The following is a 22,245-nucleotide window of genomic DNA, read 5'->3' as shown; positions in this document are numbered from 1 at the left end:
TTTTATGTAAGGAACTGTGCCATACATTACTCAACATTCTCTTAATGGGATTCTCTTGGGAAAAAAATTGTCTGGTCTTAGTTCTAAGAATAATTGTTTTTTCTCAAAAACTATAATCTCTTTTTATCCTAAGAACCCTGTATAACTGACCTAATGTTTGTCTTTATAGTTTTTAGCTATAAGTCATTCTATGTCCCTAGCATTATTTTTCTTTCTCTTTTCACATCTTTTATGTTTTGTTACATTTCATATATTCTTACATGCTGCCTCAAAACCATTTTGAGATAAGGCAGGAGTTAAGTATGTATTGGCAATTTTGTCTTAGCAGAATAGACTGTGGTGTGGGAGAGTCCCTTTGATCTCTGGACCATTTTTAGCTCCTGATTCTTTTGGGCTTTTACTTAGTTAAATCAAAGTCTTTCTGTGTAATTTTGTATGGATCTCAGTCTCTTCCCTTCTATTTTTGTGCAGTTGATTTTTCAAACTCAGTTGAAGACTTTTCATTTGTCCACATTAAATAGCTAGCAAAGTATTTTGGCCATAAATATAGTTTATCTTCTCAAATTATAATTCTCCTAGGATCCCTTCCAGCCCTATCTAGAGTTTAAATTAGGATTTCTTTTGGGTCTTCATTCCTGGATTGATAAAAATGCTGAACAGGTGAAGGCTGGTATGCTCACCACTTACTCTGGTTCAGTATGATCCGGCAAGGTTGGCACTGACCCCCATGGCACAGCTCAGCACAGTGGTGCTGTCCACAATTCAAAAGATTCTCACATGGGTTAGAACAGTGGACTGAGACAGCCTGACCACAACGAACTGTGTGCCTGTAAAAACAGTAAAGATAGCATTAGTCTAATGTTGGACATTAAGTTCCTGTTTGACAGCTAAACTAACACTGAAGCCCAAGCCCTCCCCAAACCTTTCTCTTGGCACCATGTCCCCAACCTTTTCTTTGTTTCCTTCCTATAATCCTTATTTCCATCCCCTTTTCCACCTTCCTCTTTTTCCTCCTTTGCTTTCCTTATTCCCCAGTCTGCTTTTACCTGTCCCCTATTTTCTGATCAATGAGGAACTGAAGACAATTCCTAAGAATTTCTTGTATGTGATTTTTTTCTATGAGTTCCCATGAAGCACTATGTAGGAAGGTAAAGAGCTGGGAGCTCCCACACTATCTTACAGATGGCAGTAGGGAGGCTGAAGAGGTGTAGTTATAATGTACATTCTCAGAATGAACACACAGTGGCATTCTCCTAGGACCTAGCACTCTGGCATTTCATGCAGCTATAATACTCAAGAACATACTGTATGTGACTTTGATTCGGGATGGAGAAATCATTCTGGCTTTGTTCGAATAAACATCCTGATTTTGCTGACATATCAGCTAGAGGAAGATATGAGGCAAGGACTTTTAGACAATTGTCTTCAGGTCTCTTTGCAGTGTAATGGTTTAGAGTTTGGAGTCTACTCTCCTACATGAAAAGTTTTATGCTATCTCCTACTCCAACTTCAACTACATATTTTGTTTTAAAAAGTCACTGTTATACATTGAGATAAGTTTCCAGTGCTCAGCACCATGGTTAACATCAACTCCTTGAGGAAGACACTATTATTTCTACTTTATGATAAGAGAATGAGGCTCAGTGAGACCAAGCAACTTGCCCAGGTCACCAAGTTAGTGGCAGAGCCTAGATCTGACCTAATCTTTCAGACCCAGAGCCCTTGCATGTGACTTTCAAGGTCACAGTGCTACCCTCATAAGTTCAGTAAACATTAAACGAATGCATATCACTGAAAATCTGCACGATCCCATCTCATCTTATGGTTGAGAAATCATTTACGGTCTTACAGGGACTCAGAGGCATGCTATGGCTATCAGTGATCCTTGCACTGATGATACGGGAGAACTTGTAACGAAAAGAAGGTGGACTCCGGGATCACTTATTATTTCACTCAACAATATTCACTGAAAGCTTCCTAGATGCCAGATACTGTGCTGGCCACAGGAACATGGTTCCTGCTTCCCGGACTAAACAGGCCTGGGTTCAATTCCTGGTTCTTTCACTCAGTAGAGAGGTTAAGAAAAAAGTCCCTGACACCTTGGCTTTTCACCCGAAATGGGTAATCTCACTATGCATATAACTTCTTAATCACTTATAAGATTGCAAAATAGGATCAAGACAGCACAGGAAACTACTATTTTCAGGAAAGTACTATTGATACCTATCTACTAATCTTTTATTTTAGACACTCACACATAAATCATCAATGTGGAAACAGCCTTCTTTAAAGTACAAGTCTAACTTTACCTGGTCCGTCCACATTCACATGTTTTAGTCATAAAGGCAGGGCAGGGTGGGCAAGGTCCAGGATGGCAGAGACTATAAAAGAAAAACTTTGATGATTAAATCATATCTGTGTATCCAAACCTGAACAAAGCTGCCCCCACTGGCTCCTATTGTGATATGGCAACAAATAAACCTACTATGAAATGTTTTAGTATTTGTCTAAAGTTGATTAAACTATTTAAACAAAAATACCAATGATATTTTTATATAGAAAGAATTGATAGCATTATCATCTTACAATATTTAACCAGAAAAGTAAAATCCAAGTCAAAATACTGATTTTATTAAATCACTTGTAAGATTGCAAAACAGAATCCAGGCAGCACAGGAAAGTACTATCAGGTCTGATAGTCAAAGATGACATTTCCAAATATGGTCTTGGCCCACCTAGTGCAGTGTGCAGGGGTAAAAACAACTTGGCACTCAGGTGAATGGCAAGATGGCCAATGGAGTCCTTTAGAAGATCAGAACCTGAGCAAAACAGTAGAGCTCAAAACTACCAGGTCCATGAGAAGTACAGACATGTTCTTATCAGTTAGTGAAATAATAACCAGATAATGATGGGAAATGTAAAAAGAAGGTTGACATGAGGTGAGTCAAGCTGGTAACACAGGGAAAGAACAAAGGAGAAAGGACTCATGAAAAGAACTGACTTAGCAATATGCTATAGGTCAGAATTAGACCTCTGGATAGAATGCTTTTTAAATAGGAGCTTTGATATAAAGAGACCAAACAAAAAAGTTACAAAATGGAATTATATATTCAAACAAATACTGCCCTCTTCAAAGGAGACACCCAGGTCAATTACATACCTATTCAGAAATACCACTACTTAATACATTTTGGCAACTTCTATGATAAGTTTTTTTTTGGGGGGAGGGCTTTCTAAGTGATGGCAAATCACAATCCTTTGGGAATTAAAAGCCAATCAAGCCAAGTCTAATTAATCAAGTAAGTAATAGAATTTTGTATAAAAACCAGGTGTGCCGATAAAGTCTAGTTGGATTTTTTATGTGACTTCTAAATCAGTTCTGATCATTCTTAAATAAGCTTTAAACATTGAAAAAAATCCAGGAACAAGTGCTTACTTAGTCTTTTAAGGTAACCATTGTGACAGACAGAACAGAAGACAGGTTTAAGAATGTTTTCTTGAAGATGAGTATCATTATTCAATAGTTGTATTTCACATATGCCCAGTCTAAACATTTCTCCCCCCATGACAATAACCCCCCGATCTTGATCACAAGACCTCTGGTACCACATTTACCCCTGTTCCATGCAGAAAAAATACCAAGATAACACTCTGATGTTTGTTTTACTATATTTTGGTAATAAAAGCAGGAATTACCATTTTTTGACCACTTACCATGTGCCAGGCTCTGTACCAAGCCTCTTGGGTGTGTCAATTTGTTTAATAATCATAGAATTCTATAAGTATTATCACTCCTATCATTATTATCTTACAAGTGCAGAAACTGAGTCTCAGTGAAGTTAAGTAACTTGTCCAATATCACATAACTATTAAATGACTCGAACCCAGGAATTAAACCTTTGTCTGAGGTTAAAGCTTGTAGAAGTTTGTTTTTTGTAACTGATCGACTGTTTATTATTGCACATTTCTCTTATTATTTAGAAGTTGACTGGATACATTCTAAAGCTCATCATTTATTGTAGGGTAGAGATCAGATTCTAAAAACACAGCCCAATAAGACCCTTCACAACTGTCTTTCCCTAAACAGAAGTCTGTCCTATACACTCTCTTGGACCTGGATATCACTGGGGGATATTTTGTCTTAGAAGCTGGCAGTGTAATATAGTGAGAGGAGCACTGGCTTTGGAAATCCCAGCTCTAGCACTGTGACCCTGGGCAAGATGCTTGGCCTTTCTGAGACTCATCTGTAAAACGGAGATGATAAATATCTATATATTGCCAGGCTGTTTTAAGGATTCAATGAGTTAATTTTTGTAGAGTACCTGGCACAGAGTAAGTGCTCAGTGAATGATAACATATTGCTTTTCACCCAGTCCCGTTACATGCTAACCAGATATGTATACTCAAAGCCATTAGTAAAGCGTGTCAACAAAGAATCTCCAGGGGTCTAGGGTGCCAACTTACAGGTTACAGGAATGTGGGCAGTCCTGGCCAGGCTGTTTTTTTCTACAAACCTCACCACAACTATGTGGAATTTCATTTCTGCTCCATTCAGGATTCTTTACCTTGCCTAAAACATATCAGATCAGAGAGTCAATGATACATACACACTTTAACTGCATCCTAGACTTTAATAATACAAAATAGCCAGACAGCATGGAGCACCAGTGTGGTTTTCATTGGTTCAACAAAGACATTATTCCACATCCTAAATTAAAAAGTTGAATGTAATGCTATTCGTCAAAAGCTTCACTGAGCATGATAAATCTTAAATTCTGGATTACATGGAAAAAGTAAAGTTATTTCTTACTTATAAAAATGTCACTTTGACTAATGGATATGTTTAATCTACAAGATAAACTTTCTGTAAATGGGCCCTTGAACTGATATGGGAATATCTGCTATAGGGATCAGTAAGGGAAGAAAACAATGGGGAAAAAACAAAGCAGTAAGAGATGGAAAGGACACCAGTGCCTTGTACATTAGGAACTTGCCTATTCCAGTATATGTGCTGCCGAAGCGAGCACAGGATCTCGCCTATTCTAAAGCTATTAAGTAGAGATTAAAAGATTATATTTTTATAATCAATGTTATCTGGCAAATCTTTAGTAAGCATCTTCCATGAACTTAGCATAGTGACAGGAAGAGTAAAATCAAGGCACAGGACTCCTCCTTGCCCTTGAGGAATCATCCTCAGTTGGATAATTTACACCCTAAATGACAGTCTGTCCCTAGTCCTTGGGCTCCGCTTTTCTCTCCAACCTGTCTCATTTAGAACTCTTATCTATGCTGTGGTTTAATACACCTAAAGGCCAATGATTCCCAAATCTACATGTTCTGCATTGCCCTGAATCCTCAGTTCCAGTCTTACATGTCCATCACATGCTGAACATCTGTGTTTGTGGTTTCACAGTCACCTCAAACTGTCTACATCAGTGGTCAAAGTTAGCATCTTCTCTCGTAAACTCCTCCCTCTTCAGTGTTCCCTATTTCTGTCAGTGACACCATCACTGTCAGTCACACAAACTCAAAAATGAGAGTCATACTTTTCTCTTCTTTCCATATTCTACTTAATCACTAAATCTTGTCAATTTCCCTACCTAATGTATCTCACCTTATCTCCCTCTCTACTTCTGCTCTAACCTCTCTACTGGCCAGAAATTCATCTCCAACACTACTGGAAGAGCTTCCCTGCCTCTGTGCTTTCTTGCTCCAATATAGTGTTCTGGTTTTTCCCCACCATCTTTCAATGGCTCTCCCTCTTTTCTCTGACTCTAAATTATGGTTTTTTCTTTTCCTGCCAGGGTTCTGCATCAGACCCTTTTTTTACTCCTTTCCCACTTGGGTCTCATCTACTACTCTCAACTGCAATGACTATCATTGTTAAGTCCTGATTTCCCTTCAAATATTCCTAACTGCTTGCTAGACATCCCTCATTGAATGTCTTACTCCTTTAACACAACATCTCTAAACTGAATGCACTGTCCTCACCAACCCTGGCTCTCCTGATCTGCCCTTTGTCTTCGGTATCACCATTTCCAAAAGCATAGATCTATGGAACCACATTTGGGTTCCTTCCTTTTCCATTGCTGTTAAGCCCTGCTTACCTTTGAACTCTTGTATGCCCTCCTTTCTGCCCCACTCTAATACCCATTATAGACTTTTATTATTCTTCATCTGGGTTATTACAAGTCCCCAAACTGTTTTGGCCCCAAAATATTCCACTCACTGCCATGAAATTAAGTTTCATAAAGAATCATGTTGATGCCCTCAGTGGCTTCCCACAGCCTGCCAAATGAAGTCCCAATGCCTAGGCCTGGCATCAAGAAGCCAGCCCCAGCTTTTCAGTCATCTCCTATTCCTTCACCTTCACAGATCCTGGGATCCATAACCAGATGACTACCTCTTCTCCCAATAGCTCCTAGGCCTTCTTGGTTTTCACTTCTGCTTATGCTATTCTCTTCAACAAATCTTCCCTTCTACCAAGATTTTACCTAGTTTTCAAACCCAGTTTAATTCTATCTCCTTTATAAAAACTTCTCTTAATCATCCAGCCAGAAATCAAAATGCATCCCAAAGATCCCCACGGCACTTTGTACTTTAGTATAACACTAAGTTAATTGTCTTAACCCTTAAAGATAAGCTCTGAGAAGTCAATAAATCTTATTTCATTTCTTCATGGTACCTGGTACATTAATAAGTTCTCAATAAAGTATATTAAATTAATGGCCTTCCAGAAGAGCAGATGGAACAAAGCCATCATGTAAAATAGGCCATTATTTGCAGGCCCACACCATTTTACCTTGCTCAGGTCATCTTGACCTTTACCCTACATTCTTCTATCTTAATAGGTCTCATTTCTAATTTGTCAGTGAAGGCTTTAACAAGATTTTAAATTCCATTGTGGTATTTTATGTTTAAAAATATTTTAAAATCAGGCAATCAAGCTTTGGTATTGGTCCTACTTGTCCAATTTTCTATTGATCTCTAGCTTCCAGTTTCATGCTGCCTTCTAGTAGTACATTCTGGAATATTCATTCCTTCAATGAATACTAATTTAGTATCTAATAAAGCTCAGATTTTGGCAATAAAACATATAATACCATCAGACTCCAAATAAAAGAGTCAAAGTGGGAGAGGGAACGAGAAAAGGAAGCTTCCTTTGGAAGAGAATGTTTGGGGTCAGATCTTGAATGTGGATGAGGATTTAAAGAAAGAAGGGGAACAGCATTCTATATAGTTGATAAATTCACCAATGGATTGAGTCTAGAAGTTAAAGAGTTGATGGTCAATGACTGCCTCTTTGTGAAAGCTGCTAGTTCAGTAATGGGAAAGGAGAAATAGAGGCAAATTAGTGAGAAAAATAAGGAGAGTTTGCAGAAACAGGAAGAGCTAGTCATTTCAAGCAGGGCATGGTAAAAAGTGTCAAGGGCTATTGTGCTGCCAAAAAGGTTAGGAACTTATAAATCAGTCCTGGATTTGGTCAGAAAGGTGTCATTGATAACTCCTAAATATATTTTCAGAAAGGTAAAAAGGACAGAAGCAAAAATGCAATGGTTCAAGGAGGCAGACATGCTTAAGAAACAAAATTTGAAAAATCAACAACCGGAAAAATTAACAATCAGCCTATCTTTTAACTAGGCAGGAAAGAAGAAGAAGAAAAAAAGACATGTAGGAAATAAGCTAGTAGAAAGAATGAGCATCTGGATCACATAGTTTTTCCTAACATGTAGGGGAACTGAGCTATTTAATAACAGCTATTCAAAAACATAAAGAGGGGGGGTAAAAGGATAGAGTTAGTAATGCTGATCTATAGAAAATCTCTCTATTACAAAGACCGATGACGGATTCCTTGGGTTAAAATAAAGTATACTTCAACTCTACTCTTTATTCATGCTGCTCAAATCTAGAACATCAAAGCTGTTATAGCTATGAATGAGAAAGAGCCCATGTCTATATCTGCCTCTGCCGTCTGATCAGCTCTAGTCTAAAGCTAAGACCAAGCAGACCAGCACCACAGCTTAGAAGTAGCATGAGCCTGGTGGGCATGATGTGAAGGCCCTTTTCCAGAATAGCCTGCCAAGAGCACAAAGGCCTGTGACTCTAGCTCTGTGATAGATCACATGCATGGGATGTCTTGTAGACTCCTGTAGTTTTGAAGTCTTATTAGAAACTTCTAAAACATGCCCTTGTCTCCTGTGCTAGGAACTGAAGTACAATGCCTGAAGTGGAAAAGACTCCAATGTATGCAAAAAAAACTTACCACAGAAACAAATATAGGTATTAGGAACATGTACAGAAACATTTTGACAGGCAGGGCACCTCCAACCACTCTGGCCATCTGCCAAGAAACATGGGAGAAAAACAAAATAATTTCTTTTGAAAAGCACATATACTCTTTAAAAATTAACCCTATAGGGAGCCATAACATAGAAGGAAGGGTAGTAATTCCCAAGTTAAGGGCATCTGACGTTAAATAAATTCAAAGTACCCAAAGTACCGAGTGCTTTGCTTAAATACCACATTTAAGCTAATATTTATAAGGACTTTAGATACAAGGACTCAAGTAGGTATCCATTTTTTTTAAATTGAGATATAAATGACATAACATTGTGTGAGTTTAAGGTGTACAATGTGTTGCTTTGATACATTTATATATTGTAATATGATCACCACAATAGCTTTAGCTAACACCTCCATCACATCGCATAATTGTCATTTCATTTCATAGAGATAATGTTGTATTATAGTATTTCTAATTCAAGGTAAACATTATCTGAATCTTGGCTTAAAAAAAAAGACAAATATTTAAGAACATACAGGAAAACCCAGATACCTTAAATTAGAAAAAGATCCACGGTTCAGAAAGCATATTATCAACATCTGCATTACTATAAATACTAGTATTCTTTGGAAAAAGCCCACAAAATACTATGAAGATTTGTTAAAGGCAAAACAACTTCAAGATTCCAAGTGTAAATTATACAATTGCTTTCTATAATTTTTCTAAAGCAAACTATGCAAGAAATGTTTTCTGCAGTTGCTACTTGGATAAAAGCTACCATTTTCAGTAGAAGCGACTAATTTTATTGTACCTTAAATATATTTTAATATTAAGTTTAGCTAGTTTAAGATTTATAGCTTAATATGGTCATCTGACACATATGATTGAGACAATTTACTTTCTCTACAGACAAAGTATTTAAGAGGAATTAAATAGCATTTAAAAAGTGGAACGTATCTAATGGGTGAGAATAACTCTCAGACAAGAGGAATGGCTGACCTGCTTGAGATGCTGGAGATCGTGCCCATTTTTTTATGCAGTTCAAATGAAACACATGGTAACAGCTCTGACAACTCCACACTGGGGCTGTGACGCGAACCAATTCACAGCACACCATGCACTCATATTTTTCTGTAGTAAGCTGTTCAACTAGAGAACCTGTTTAAAAAACAAAACAGATAAACTCAAATACAGAAAACCAACCTTTACTTTAGTCAACCAAGGATCAGCAAAATATTTGAGGGAAGAACACAAACACAGAGGTTTTCAGGGATGTCTGCTTCTAAGGTGGTTGTTCAGAATTTGAGGCCGAGCATATATTAAGAAAGGAGACTCAGGAAGTACATTCAGACGGGGATTTTCACAACTGAAACATTCCAAAGAAATTGTCCAGGAACCAAATGAGCCTTATCACATAGCTTGTGAGTATCCACAGGAGCAGTATGCTGTAGGGCCTAGCCTTGCCCTCCTGTATCTGGGACACTGGATATACCAGATCCATGGATTTATGTTAGGGAAGGGCTTGTGAATGGTCAGCTGCAAGAAACCTAAGCCTACACGGGTTCCAACAACCATGGTGGTGAGATGGTTCTAGTAGTTGCCCTGAAAGTCTTTAGCTGATTCACTCAACAAAGATATGCTTGGACCCACCACAAGTCCATGTAGGGTTACCAGACTAAAGGACAGACAGTCCTTGGCTCCAGAAGCTTGCCATTTAGTGAAAAAGATCAGTGTATGGCACCATGAGAATCCTCCCAGATTTACTCCTCAGTACCATCACCCACTTCCAGACGTCTTCCTCAAATACACCTTAGCAATAGATCTTAGCAAAGTCTTCCTATCCCAAGTATAGCCAGGTGCTCTCAGAGCTGAGTATATATATTTTGTTTTTTGCTTTGTACTTTTAGCATTTATTTCACGACATTATTTTATTTGTTTTTAAGTCCAAATAGGTTATAAGAATAAAATAACTAACTTTAAATATACCTGGTCAAGTGCTATGCTAAAGCACTTTACACATATTTAATTTTCTCAACAAGGCTATAATACAGATGCGATTTCATAGATAAAGAATAATTAGGCTCGAAGTGGTTAAATCACTTACCCGAGGTCATGGAGCTAGAAATTAAAAAGTCAAAATTCAAAATCTCTGCTGCCTGACACAAAAGCTCTTCTATAAACATTATCTCTCCTAAGATTACTTTGTCCAATTTAATGTCAAAAAATAAAAAATAAAAAAAATACAAACACCCTGAGACTGTACGATCTGTGAGGCAGTGACAGGGTCTTGCTTGCCTTGCTTACTATAGTATTTCCAGTTCCTGACATATACCAGGTGTCAATAAATATTTATCAAATGAGAGAATAAAGGAATAAATAAGCCAAGGAGGTCACATTTCAAAAAAGGCTCCATCTTTGCATCAAACTCAAAGGGAAGTCCAGGATAATAAGGACTGAAATACATCTGTCCAAAGGTTATGGCAAATAGAAGCCATTCATAACCTTACCAGTAGCTCTCTTAGTCAGGTAGGTGGTGATGGTAGCAGAGGACTGAGAAGTGAATCAAAATAAGGAAAAGGAAATAAAGCAGACGACTCTTGATTTGACTGGAACGGAAGGAAAGGAAACATTACTGGGAAGTCATGTAACGGGAATTTTTTCTTGTGGAGAGTAGGACAGATGTGGGAAGATCTTCAGGCTGAGAACTTGGAATAGTAAATGTGAGAAGGCTGATGGAAGGAAATAAAGGAGCTCTCAGAATGAAAGCTCCTTTAGAGGAGCTCCTTTAGAGGAAAAGGAAGGATGGGCACATGTGCCTCTGAGTTTGTATAAAGGAAGGAAAAAGTTGAGAAAATTATACCTGATGATCTACCTTTTCTCAGTAAAATAGGAGACAATGAGGGAAATGAATGTTAGGAAGGTCTGAAGAAGACCGATGTTAAAAAGGTTTGAATAAGAGTGGAAAGGGTGTGGAACAGTCTTAGATGAAAATGGAAAAGGCAGCTTACTAAGGTCAGAAGAGGAAACAAACAGTGCTGAAAACCAACTGAGGTTGGAGACCACTATTCAAAAATATTTACTGAAAATATTTTGTGTGTCAGGCACTCTGTAGACACTAAGGATACACAGTGAATAAAACAGACAAAAATCTTCTGCCCTTATGAAGCTTATTATCTAGTGGGGGAAGGTAGACAATAAACAATAAATAATGAAAATATGTAGTATCATCAAAATAGTGATAAGTGCTATGGAGAACAATAAACCAGGAAAGGAGGATAGGGAATACTGGCAAATGGGCAAGAATAGTTTTAAATGGTGTGATCAGGAAGCCTTCCCTCAGAAAGCAAATGAACTGCAGCAGCCCCAAAGCTATGCTATTATGTGATTTCCTGGAACAGCATCCTGTTATCCAGGTCTGGAACAGGAAAGATAGATTACAGCATAGATCCAGGGATGGGATTCTGCCAAATGGCTTGGCAAATGGCTTGGCAAAAGAATGATACTTCAAATGACCTACAAGGCCTGCCTAGAGAGGGAATGAAGATGGCTAGGAGGCTGGCAAAACTGGTAGTGGGTAGAAGAAACCGAGGGAGCCAGAAGGACAGGAATTTATGGTCAGAAAGTAGAACATAAGACTAAGATTTCAGAGATGGAGCATTCCCAGGGTCATTTCCCTGGTAGTGGGTATGGAAGTGGAATGAAGATGAAGGTCACCACAGTTGATAAGATCAAAGAACCTGAGGATGGCACAATGCATATGATCACTAGAGTCACCTGGAATAGAATAACAGCAGGAGTTACGGTAAATCAGGAGTTGTCAAACTTGAATATGCCTCAGAATCACCTGAAAGCTTGTTAAAAATAAGACTGCTGGGCCCCACTCCCAGAATTTTTGTTTAGTAAATCTGAGGTGAAGCCCAAGAATATGTTTTTCTAACAAGTGCCTAGGTATTGCTGATGGCTGATGGTCTGGGATTACATTTTGAGAACCACTGAGGTAGAGATAAGATATAGGTTAGACATATTAATAATAAATGAGGGCTGGGGCTTGGAGATTCAGAGGCTAATAAATGACAAAGATAAGGAGATATGACAGGTGATGTAGCTAAAAGGTGATGTAGCATTACGTTCAAAGGAGCAGGGATTTTGATACAAAGGTGGAAGAATAGTTTGGAAATGACACTGGGGAAAGAGTATGCTCTGTCCATCTTTCAGAAACTAAAGTAAGTGGGATAAGGGAAATGGCAGGCTCTGAGAGGTAGTAAGGGAAGAAGTGAACTGAGAGAAGGCCATAAGTCAATTAACAGTAGGAACATAGCAGAAACATAGTAAGGATGTAGGGGATTTTGTTACCACAAAATGAGAGATCCAGACAGTCTGAGAGAAAAAGAGCAAAATGAGAGCAAGCAAAGACCACTCTCAAATAGCCATGGAGACTTATATTTGGGATGATCCTCTCTTTCCATTCCAATCAAACTTTCACCTCCACCATTCCACCAGAATTGCTCTTATCAAGACCAATAACCTTCAAATCGCCAAATCCAATAGTCAATATGTAGCTGTCATCTTTCTGTACCTATCATTACCATCTGACCCAAGTGATCACTCCTTCTTCCTTGAATTTTTTTTTATTTGGTGTTTAGAACATGTTTCACTTCTTAGTTCAATTGGTACTCATTCTCCATTTCCTTTGCTGGATCTCCAATTTCCAACCTTGAAACATGAGATACAGGAAGGCTCTATCCTCAAACTTTTCTTCTCTAACAACATTCACACCTTAGCTAATGTTCCTAGTCCGTTAAACACCATCTCAATACAGACAATTCCCAAATTTAAATCTCTAGGCCCGATCTCTTCCCTGAATTTTATATCCAACTCTCTACTTAACATCCACTTGGAAGTCTAATTGGCAACTCAAATTTAATAAATTTAACCAAATTCTTTATCTTTCCTGAACAAGGAGTAGACAAAGCAAAATATACACAAAAACACCTTTTCCAACAAGGGAAGGCTAAGAAACTATCACAAATCATAGAAGATGGAGACACGATGACTAAATGCAACATGGTATCCTGGATTGGATCCTAGATTAAAAAAAAAAGGGGACATTAGTGGAAGAACTGGTGAAATACAAATAAAGTCTGCAGTTTAGTTAATACTATGGAACCAGCATTAATTTTTCAGTTTTGACAAGGATCAGAGTTAGTTATGTAAGATGTTAACATTAGAGGAAGGTGGGCGGAGAATATTTGGGAATTCTCTGTACTATCTTTGTAACTTTTCTATAAATCTAATTATTCCAAACTTAAAAGTTTTAAAAACAACAGTTTTTCCTCTCTCAGGCTTTATCACTTCAGTACATGGCAATTCTATTCTTCTACACTGCTCAGGTACAAAAGCCTTGATTTCATCCTTCACTCCTCTCATTCTGTTACATCTAACATCCAGTCTACTTACAAATCTCATCAATTTTACCTTCCAAACACAGAGTCTAACCAATTCTTACTTCTTCCACCACTACTACTCTAGTCCAAGTCTCCACCAACTACCTGAATTACTGCAACAGCCTCCTAACTTGTCCCCTTGCTTCCTTAGAGCTTATTCCCCACACAGCAGGCTGAATTCTCAGTTTAGAAAGTAAGACTATACCATCCCTTTCCCCAAAACCTTCCAGCTCATCTTCTGACTCAGAACCAAATTTAAGGGCCTCGCATGTTTCAGCCCATGACTTCTCTGACCTCTACTGCCACCCCACTCTTTATTGCTTACAATGCACCTTCTCCACGCCCCCCAATCTAAACTTGCTTCTCCCTCTGCCTGGAGTGATCTCCAGAGAGCCACATGGTGTGCTTCTGTACTTCTTTCTGGTCTCTGTTCAAATGTCTCATCAGAGACCAACCTATCCAAACAAGTACCCCTGTTGTTCTGTCTTCTTAACCTGCTTATGTTTTTAGCCCTTATCACCACCTTATAGATTAAATCACCACCTCAAAGATTAAATATTTAAGTGTGTTCTGCCTGTCTTCCCTACCAGAACGTAAATCTCACCAGTGCTGTATTCCTAGTACCCAGAACAGTGCTTGGCACATAATATTTACTCAAAAAATATGAATAGTGTTCTCATGAATATGTGGGAGTATGAAACTAAGAGAGATTTGTTAGGCAGAATTCTAAGATGGCCTCTAAGATTCCTACCTTTTTGTATGCACACCCTGTATACCCTCACCTTGAATATGGGTAGGCCTGATTTAATCAGGTGAACCCTTTTAAAAGAGTCTAGAGATCAGAGACAGAAGTCAGAGATTTGAAGAATCTATATCAGATGCTTTCCTGTAGGCCTCAAAGAAGTAAATTACCATGTTGTGGAGAGGGCTATGTAGGACATTGTGGGTGGCCTCTAGGAGCTGACAGTGATGCCCCCAGCTAACAGCCAGCAAAAAAAAAATGGGGACCTCAGTCCTACACTCATTAAAGAAATAAATCCTACCAACGACTAGTGAGCATGATCGAGGACTATACGCCTCATATGAGATTGCATCCCTGGCCAAATTTCAGTCCTGTGAGACCCTGAGTGGAGAACTCAGCTGACTCATATCTAGACTCCTGACCCACAGAAACTATGACATAATAACTTTGTGTTATCTTAAGCCACTGCATTTGTGGTAATTCATTATGAAGTGACAGGAAACCATTAACCAGCCCTAAAAATTAAAAAACAACTCTGGTATAACATTGCCTTGGCTCACACACAAATTGAGGTCCTAAGAAAGACTACCTGGTGAAGCAAATGAGAAGTAGAAGAACAGGCCCAGGTAGGTAGTGGCCAGTATAAGAACAGGCCCAGGTAGGTGGTGGCTTCATCTGTTAGGCTGTATGTCACATTAAACTGGATGGAGACTAGACTGGTGAAGGTCCACAAGGAAGAGCTAACGGAATAAAGATATTTAGCCTAGATATCTTCAGGACAAAATGAGAAGAGTCTTCAAATACTGCAAGAAGCTGATTTATGGTAAAGGTGAGGGAAACTATGAGGAGAAAGACTAGTTACTGTGTTGCTCCAGAGGATAGAACTTGAACCAGGGGATATAAAGTATTTATAGGAAAGAAGTTTTCAATATAATGTAAGGAAGAACTTTCTAACAGATCTGAGAACCTACTATGTTTTAAGAGCTGTGTTAGGCAATAGGAATACAAAAATGAGAAGAAAGACAGTTTCTGCTTTCAAGGAACTTACAGATTAGTGGAGAGCAATGACACATAAACAAATGATGGTTTCCAGTGTAAATGTTATATAACAGAAGCATGGATAAGTAAGAAAAAGACATATCACAGGGTTGGAAAAGATTAAGGCTATCCATAGAGGTAAGAAAAGGTTTCCTGGACATGTGAATAAACTAGTTTTTGAAAAATGAGTGAGAATTCACCAGTGAGCTGAGCAGTACACATTCTAGACAAAGGGAGCCACATATGCAACAGCATGAAAAGATGAAACAGTATAAAGTCTAGGAAATAAAATGTGGTGGGGACTGAGGCAGCAGAAGATAGGGTTGCTGGGTAAGGGAGAAGCCAGAATCTATAGGTGATGAAAAAAACTGAACAAAATTAAGCAGGGGGACGTGACACAGTTCAATACGTGTTTTAGAAAGATTGCTCTCTGACGCTGGTGTAAGAGATGAAATGAAAGAGCAGCTGGAGATGGCAAGATTAGTTAGGAATTCTTACAGATGAGAGGACAAGACATGATGCAGGCTAGAACCAGGAGAGGCAACGGAGATATTACCAGCCCCTACTTGTGCTTTCGCAATTCAAAAAAATCTTGCAACTGGCCACCTATACCACTCATATCTACATTTTTCAAAACCCTTACTAAATTCCTTATTTATTAAGAAAAAATTCTTTTGTATTTCCTTATGATATAAAAACCAAGTAAATTGTTACCTACTGGTGAGGGGAATGGATGGTGGCAGGACCCAGGCAGATGATGAACAAGGAAAGTGTCTTTTCACTATGTACTTTTTTATACTTTCTAAACTATACGAATATATTACCTACTAAATAATGTAAAATAAAAACAAAACAAAACAAAACATTTTCACCCATCTAGGTATATTTACCTGTGTGCGTTTCCACATTCTTTAGCACAGGGTTCTGTTTGCCTCTGGAGAAAGATGGCACTTGAGGATCCTGCCTTCTCATAGCGCATTTCTCTGGGTCAACCCTTCTGGAAGACTTGTTGACAACTGCCAAGTTCCCATTGTCACAGGCAGATTTTCTTGATCTTTCATTAAGATTGTCCTTTGGAATGAGGACCATGTCGTTTCTGGGTCCTTCATTTGTATGTCGTTGGCTTTCCTGTTTTGGTGGATTCCTGCCTGGTCGTGGCCTGGCCCCCTCCACTTCCCAGGGAGGCCTTTTCTGTGGGTGTCTTCTCTGCTCGTTGCGTCTGGCCCCAGACCCATCCTGTACTCCTTTTCTAAAGGATGTATCTGAAGAGTCAGGGTGGATAAGCCCCACAGGTTTGGTATTTTCAGGTCCAGCATCCTCGAGTTTGGGTGTCATTCTGTTACCCCACTCACATTTGAGTTTCCCCTTGACTTTTGGTCCTCTACCATAGCTGTATACAAACTGGGTTGCTTTTTTGGGTTTTGCTCCCCTGGGATCTGCACCGACAATTTCCTTCTCACTCTCAGCAGGGCTGTGCTCTCTGGGGTTCGTCCCACTCTCTGACTTGGCCCTGCTTTCTAAGCCAGCTGCATCTAAGGTCTGGTCAGTGAAACTCTGTACTCTCTTGACTCTAATATGCTGCTTTTCACTCCTCAGTTTCTGCCCAGGTTGATTCTGAAGGCTCTTGAGTGATTTATTAGAAGCAGAGGATTGGAAAGAAGTCTGTTGACTCTTAGGTTTGCTTCCTGAAGGATGATAACTGTGCTGATGAATGGCAGAGATGTCATCATAAGGGACTTGCCTGGAAAGGTGACACGTAGGTGGTGAACTGTAATTTCTTCTACCAATCCTATTAGAATCTAGTCTCCTTTGACTCCCACAATTTAGACCAGAATTTTTTCTCTCCAGAGGAATGAACTCAGCAACATCTGTATTGAATTTAAAAGTACCTAGGACATAACAAATAGACATGCCAGTAAAGAAATTAATAGGTCACCCATGAAGCCCAGAAGACTCTAAGCCATATCTAAAAGTTATTTTCCTAAGGACTTTGTATAAAACAGGCTCTTAGTAAGAACTATCTTTCCTGTGAAGATGATGGCTTCATGGTATTTATGGAAGACTAATTATCCCATGTCTATTAGCCTCTTCAATAGCCACTGCTAAGAGTTGCTAATTAAATCTGCTCACCTAGGCCATCAGGCATTATTTATACACGCATTTATATTATCAAAAAATTTAAGGTCAGCAAATAGTTCAGGGGTGAGATAAAAATCAGCAGGTTCCATGTGGTCTTTCAAACCTCTAAGGCAGTATTGTGCAATATCAAGCAAACAGGCTTTGGAATCAGACAAAATCAGTTTAAAATCTGGCCCTCCAACTTATGGTATGAGCTTAAAGATATCATTTGGTTCCTTTTAGCCTTAGTGTCGTCATCCATGACACTACTGATGATAATACTATTTCAAAGGGTTATTGTGAAATTTAAATATTTCCTATAGATAATACTTAGCATAGTCAGTACATTAGTTCCCTTCTCTTCTCCCCAGGAATATATTTTAGATTTTCCATACATAACTTCTATAATATAGTCTAGAATCCCAAAGTCTCAAAAAATTAAGCATATGCCCTTTCAACTCACTCATTTTTTTTCCCCCAAGATGCTTTTTTGTATAGTCAACTCAGTCCCTGAAGCCCAAAGACAAAATGATTTGCCTAAGGATACAACACTAGTTAGGAGCAAAGTAGGAACTATGTGTAGCATACAGAATATACTGTGAATTGACAGAGCCTAGGAGACGGATTTAAGTCCCTGCCTATCTATCACTTACTGTGTCTTTATTCAGTTACTTAACCTCAGTCTTCTTATATGTAATGAAGATAGTAATTCCTACATTAAAGAGCTGCTGTGAAGAGTAAAGTAAGTTAGTAACACGTATAAAGTGGTTAATAATGGTACTTTATTATTGCTGTTAGGACTACAGACTATCTGAAATACACAGACTTGACCACAGATGGGTGCAGTGCAGAGCCTGTGGGTTTCAGGTTTAATAATAAGCCTGTTAGGTATTTTATTAGGTACTTAACATGTACCAGGCATTATTCTAAGTACTTTGCATATGTTAACTCATTTAATCCTTATATGCCTGATGGGAAAACAGACAGAGAGAGTAAGTAATTTGCCTAGGGCCACAAGGGTATTCTAAAGCAGATAAAGGATTCCATCCCAGGATATGTGGCTCTAGAGACCATGCTCTTACAATATCACTACCTTCAGTGTCAGAGGTTGGGCAGCTGTTACCATAGAAACATATACTAAAGAACTGAACGAGATCATAAAGTCATATGGCAATCTCTCACTCAATCCAGGATTTGTCCTGAAAGCTTTCACATAGGGAGATTCTGGGGATAGGGTGGAGGGCCTTACAAAATGGCAAGAGGATTAGACAAATTCAGAAGGTGGCAGAAAAGGTGTTCTAGAAACCTAACAGATAACTTAAAGGTGGGAATAGGTAGATTAGACCAAGTGGGGATTGTGTGGTCCTTTCCTGCTCAAAGAAGCGAGGTTGGAGAGAGGGGCTGAAAAAAGGTCGGTAAAGTAGTCCAGGATAGCCTGGTAAAGGAGAGGAGGAAGGTGTTTCATGTTAATCAGTAAGGAGTTGATGCAACTAGAGAGTCTAGACAGGGCACCTATTCATATACAGTATATATTCCACTAGACCTCAGGCAGTAAGCAAGGCCCTCAGAAAGACCCTTAAGAGACATGAGGAAGGGAAAAGGGGCACATGAATCAGGAACGGGACCTGAGACACAAAGATCTTGAAACACTCCCCGCCCCCACACACTATTTTATGTAGCTGAAAGTTACTCAGTAAATGGGATGTCTCATCACCAAGGCATGGCTATAGTACAAATAGTTCCCCAGATCCAAGCTAATTTGGCAGCACGGTAGGTGTCCATCAGGTAGGTGGAGCAGAGTAAACTGTAGATTATAAAGTCTAGAGAAAAAGTAGGTATTGGAGTCTGTCCATGGACAGAAAGATACTCCCTGGACTGGGCTGCTGTTGAAAGGCAGGAGCAGGACTAAACCTTGAGTGGGTATGAAGGTGTGTGTTAGACTATGCTGAAATAAGAACATGGAATAGAAACTAAGGCAAAACAAACTGAGACACATGAGAGAGTGGGGACTTTGGAGTAGGGAACTCTGCCTCACTAGATGGAGAGGAGGTTAGCTGTAACCTGGAGCACAGCACTGGAGACCAAAACTAGGACTCACAACTAGGTCTACCCAATTCTGCTTCAAACACTGAAGGGTGCAAAAATGGGACACAAGTGAGCCTGAGGATCAATGAATCCACTTTAGAGGATCTGTGAAAAGAATGGGTGGGAGAATAACAAAACATTATCCTAAAAATGTTCCCTCCCCACCTCTCAAGATGACTTAGTACCTAAATCAGGACTGGAGTACACCAATGCACTGTTTTCCAACTTTTTTTTTTTTTAAACCAAGATCCGCAGTAATAAATACATTCTAATCTGTCACGCATTACACAAATATATATATACTTTTAGTACCCCCCAAACTGGTAAGTAGCTGAACTACGACTCAAATCAATGACAGTTTACAAACCTCATGCTGTCCTGTTTTTCAAAGTGGGTCCTGAAATCAAATCAATATAGGGGATTGAGACAAGTATTCTTTCAAATGGAGTAGAAAAGCGAGTGTATTGCTGATAGTAAAGAAAACCACCGCTTCCTAAACCTTTTAGTTCGCTTTTATACTTATGTATGTATGCACGAAGGTCAGGAAGTTTCTTTTTGGTCACTGTTCAAAAAGTTTGCAAAACAAAGATCTAAGTACATCCTGAAGAAAATGGAAATAGATGTTATAGTAACAGCCAAACGAGGCTGTCTATACACAGAGGCAACTCTGGGAGGGGAAGTGAGCTAATAATGGTGGAACAGGTACAGTGCAGGGCGAGAGCCTTCACAGGAATTAATTACTCCCAACTGACAGATGAAGATAATGGCTCAGTCACACTGCGAGCTCCTGGCAGGCTGAGATTGGAAACCACAGGCTTTCGGCTTGCGCTCGCGTAGCTGCACCAGGACGCACGAATACACCTTAAGCACAATGCACAAAGTCACTACGCGTCGAGAGCGCGCCAAAGTCACTGGGCGGTGACCAGGCCAACGCCCGCTTGTCGATCAGTGTGGCCACTGCCCAGGGAAGGCCGGGACACCGACATCGACTTGCTGGGCGCCGAGACAAACCCGCTCTCTTTGGAAACCCAGCTATGGGGCTTCACAATCAGTCGAGGATGGTCGAGATCTCCGTAAGCACGACGCGCGTGGCTTGGTCCTTCCGAGCCACTATCCCTAAACCTGTACACGCCATTCTCGCGATATCAATGGCCTAAGCCCTAGGACTTGTCACTAACCAAATTTCCGCAACTCGAGAGGGGCCCACTCCCGCCCGGGCCAGAACAGTACCTGAGACAGGTGGCGCCTCCGCCATCCCGCGCCGCAACACCTAAAGCGAGCCCTGTAGTCAGTCCAGCGAGTGCTGTCACCCGGTCACGTGCTCCGAACTTCCGGTGCCGCGAGGACATTCGCATCAGCGCGCTCGGTAGACGGCCACGGAGTTTGCGCGACCTGAGTCAACTGTGCAGTGCGCCCATGACGTCAGACAGACGCGCCAGGCGTCGGGCGGAAGGAAGAGACTAGTGAATGTAGATGCCAAAGGCCGCCGAAGCGGGGCAGACTGGCAGGGACTTGCATAATCATGGTTTTTCTTTTTGCGATTCACTGTGCTCGCCTGCTGCTAGGCCCTTTTTCCCTGCCACCCAACCAACTTCACCTGGTCTTCTGGAGAGTAGACCAGACTTCACCTATCTAGAGTAGTTCAGGCTGGGGGTGAAAGAAAACAAACCCAGCCAAGTTGTCAAAAGGCAATCTTGGGGGAAAAAAAAACTGCAAAACACGGGCAAATATACAAAGAGCCCTTACCAACCACTTAGAAAACGATAAACCACATATCAAGAATGGTAAATGACTTGAACCAGCAGATGACGATAAATATAGAGGATGCAAGGCGAGGGAGAAAGTTTGAAGGCACTGATTATTTTTAAAATATAAAAATTTAAATGAATATGTGGAGTTTTTGTTCATTTTGTTGTTGCATTACTAAATAGAACACATTTAAGTATGAAGCATCTGCATTTGTAAAGTAATTCGCTGGTCCAGGCTTCCTTAAGAACATGAAATAGATTTCATTCATTCATATGTTTCAGTGCATACTGTCTTAGGCATAGCTGTAAGTGCTGGAGGTAAATGGTGAAAAAGACAAACACAGCCCCCTACCTCATGCAATGCACTGTCCAGTAGGAGAGATAAAAACTAGGTAATTTATATTTACAAATTAATAATTTGTAAAATAATTATAAAGTTTGTTGGTGTTATGAGAGAAATAAGCAGGGTAACACTGACAGACTTACTAGGATCTACTCCAGAAAATGTGGCCAGGCTTCTTAGACGAAAGATGAAAAGGAGGAAGCTATGTGAAGATTGAGAGGAGATAGCTTGTGTAAAGACTATGAGAAAGGAAATAGCTTGAAGTGTTCAACGTATTGAACTATTTGCAGGAGAATAGTGAGCAAGGAGAGTGACATAGTATTCATTGGAGAGGTAAGTCAGGAGAACACGCAGATCACCTGCAGGCTGTGATCATGGATTTTATTCCAAGCATAATGAGAAGTTATTGAAAGGTTCTAGCAAAGAAGTGGTATTCGATTTAC

At 39.7% G+C, this 22,245-nt stretch overlaps 1 protein-coding gene across 5 annotated transcripts in view; it reads right to left on the bottom strand.

Annotated features, from left to right (window-relative positions):
• Positions 1-21,085, bottom strand: part of NFX1 (nuclear transcription factor, X-box binding 1) — a 60,263-nt gene extending 39,178 nt beyond the window's left edge. For 4 of the 5 annotated variants that reach the window (XM_023524012.1, XM_011381397.2, XM_011381398.2 and 1 more), the window contains exons 1-7: positions 20,942-21,085; positions 16,399-17,397; positions 9,284-9,442; positions 8,264-8,341; positions 4,465-4,570; positions 2,310-2,381; positions 688-827 (exon numbers count right to left, since the gene is read on the bottom strand). In XM_023524012.1, the coding sequence (XP_023379780.1) occupies positions 688-827; positions 2,310-2,381; positions 4,465-4,570; positions 8,264-8,341; positions 9,284-9,442; positions 16,399-17,397; positions 20,942-20,966 (1,579 nt within the window). In that variant the 5' untranslated portion in view covers positions 20,967-21,085. The remainder of the gene's footprint in view (positions 1-687; positions 828-2,309; positions 2,382-4,464; positions 4,571-8,263; positions 8,342-9,283; positions 9,443-16,398; positions 17,398-20,941) is intronic. The other variant, XM_011381400.2, reaches the window with a different exon arrangement.
• Between the last annotated feature and the right edge of the window lie 1,160 nt (positions 21,086-22,245).

This window comes from Pteropus vampyrus, unplaced genomic scaffold (genome assembly GCF_000151845.1).
Source record: "Pteropus vampyrus isolate Shadow unplaced genomic scaffold, Pvam_2.0 Scaffold436, whole genome shotgun sequence".
In the NCBI taxonomy this organism is placed as follows: Eukaryota; Metazoa; Chordata; class Mammalia; order Chiroptera; family Pteropodidae; genus Pteropus; species Pteropus vampyrus.
This window is presented reverse-complemented; position numbering and strand designations above follow the sequence as displayed.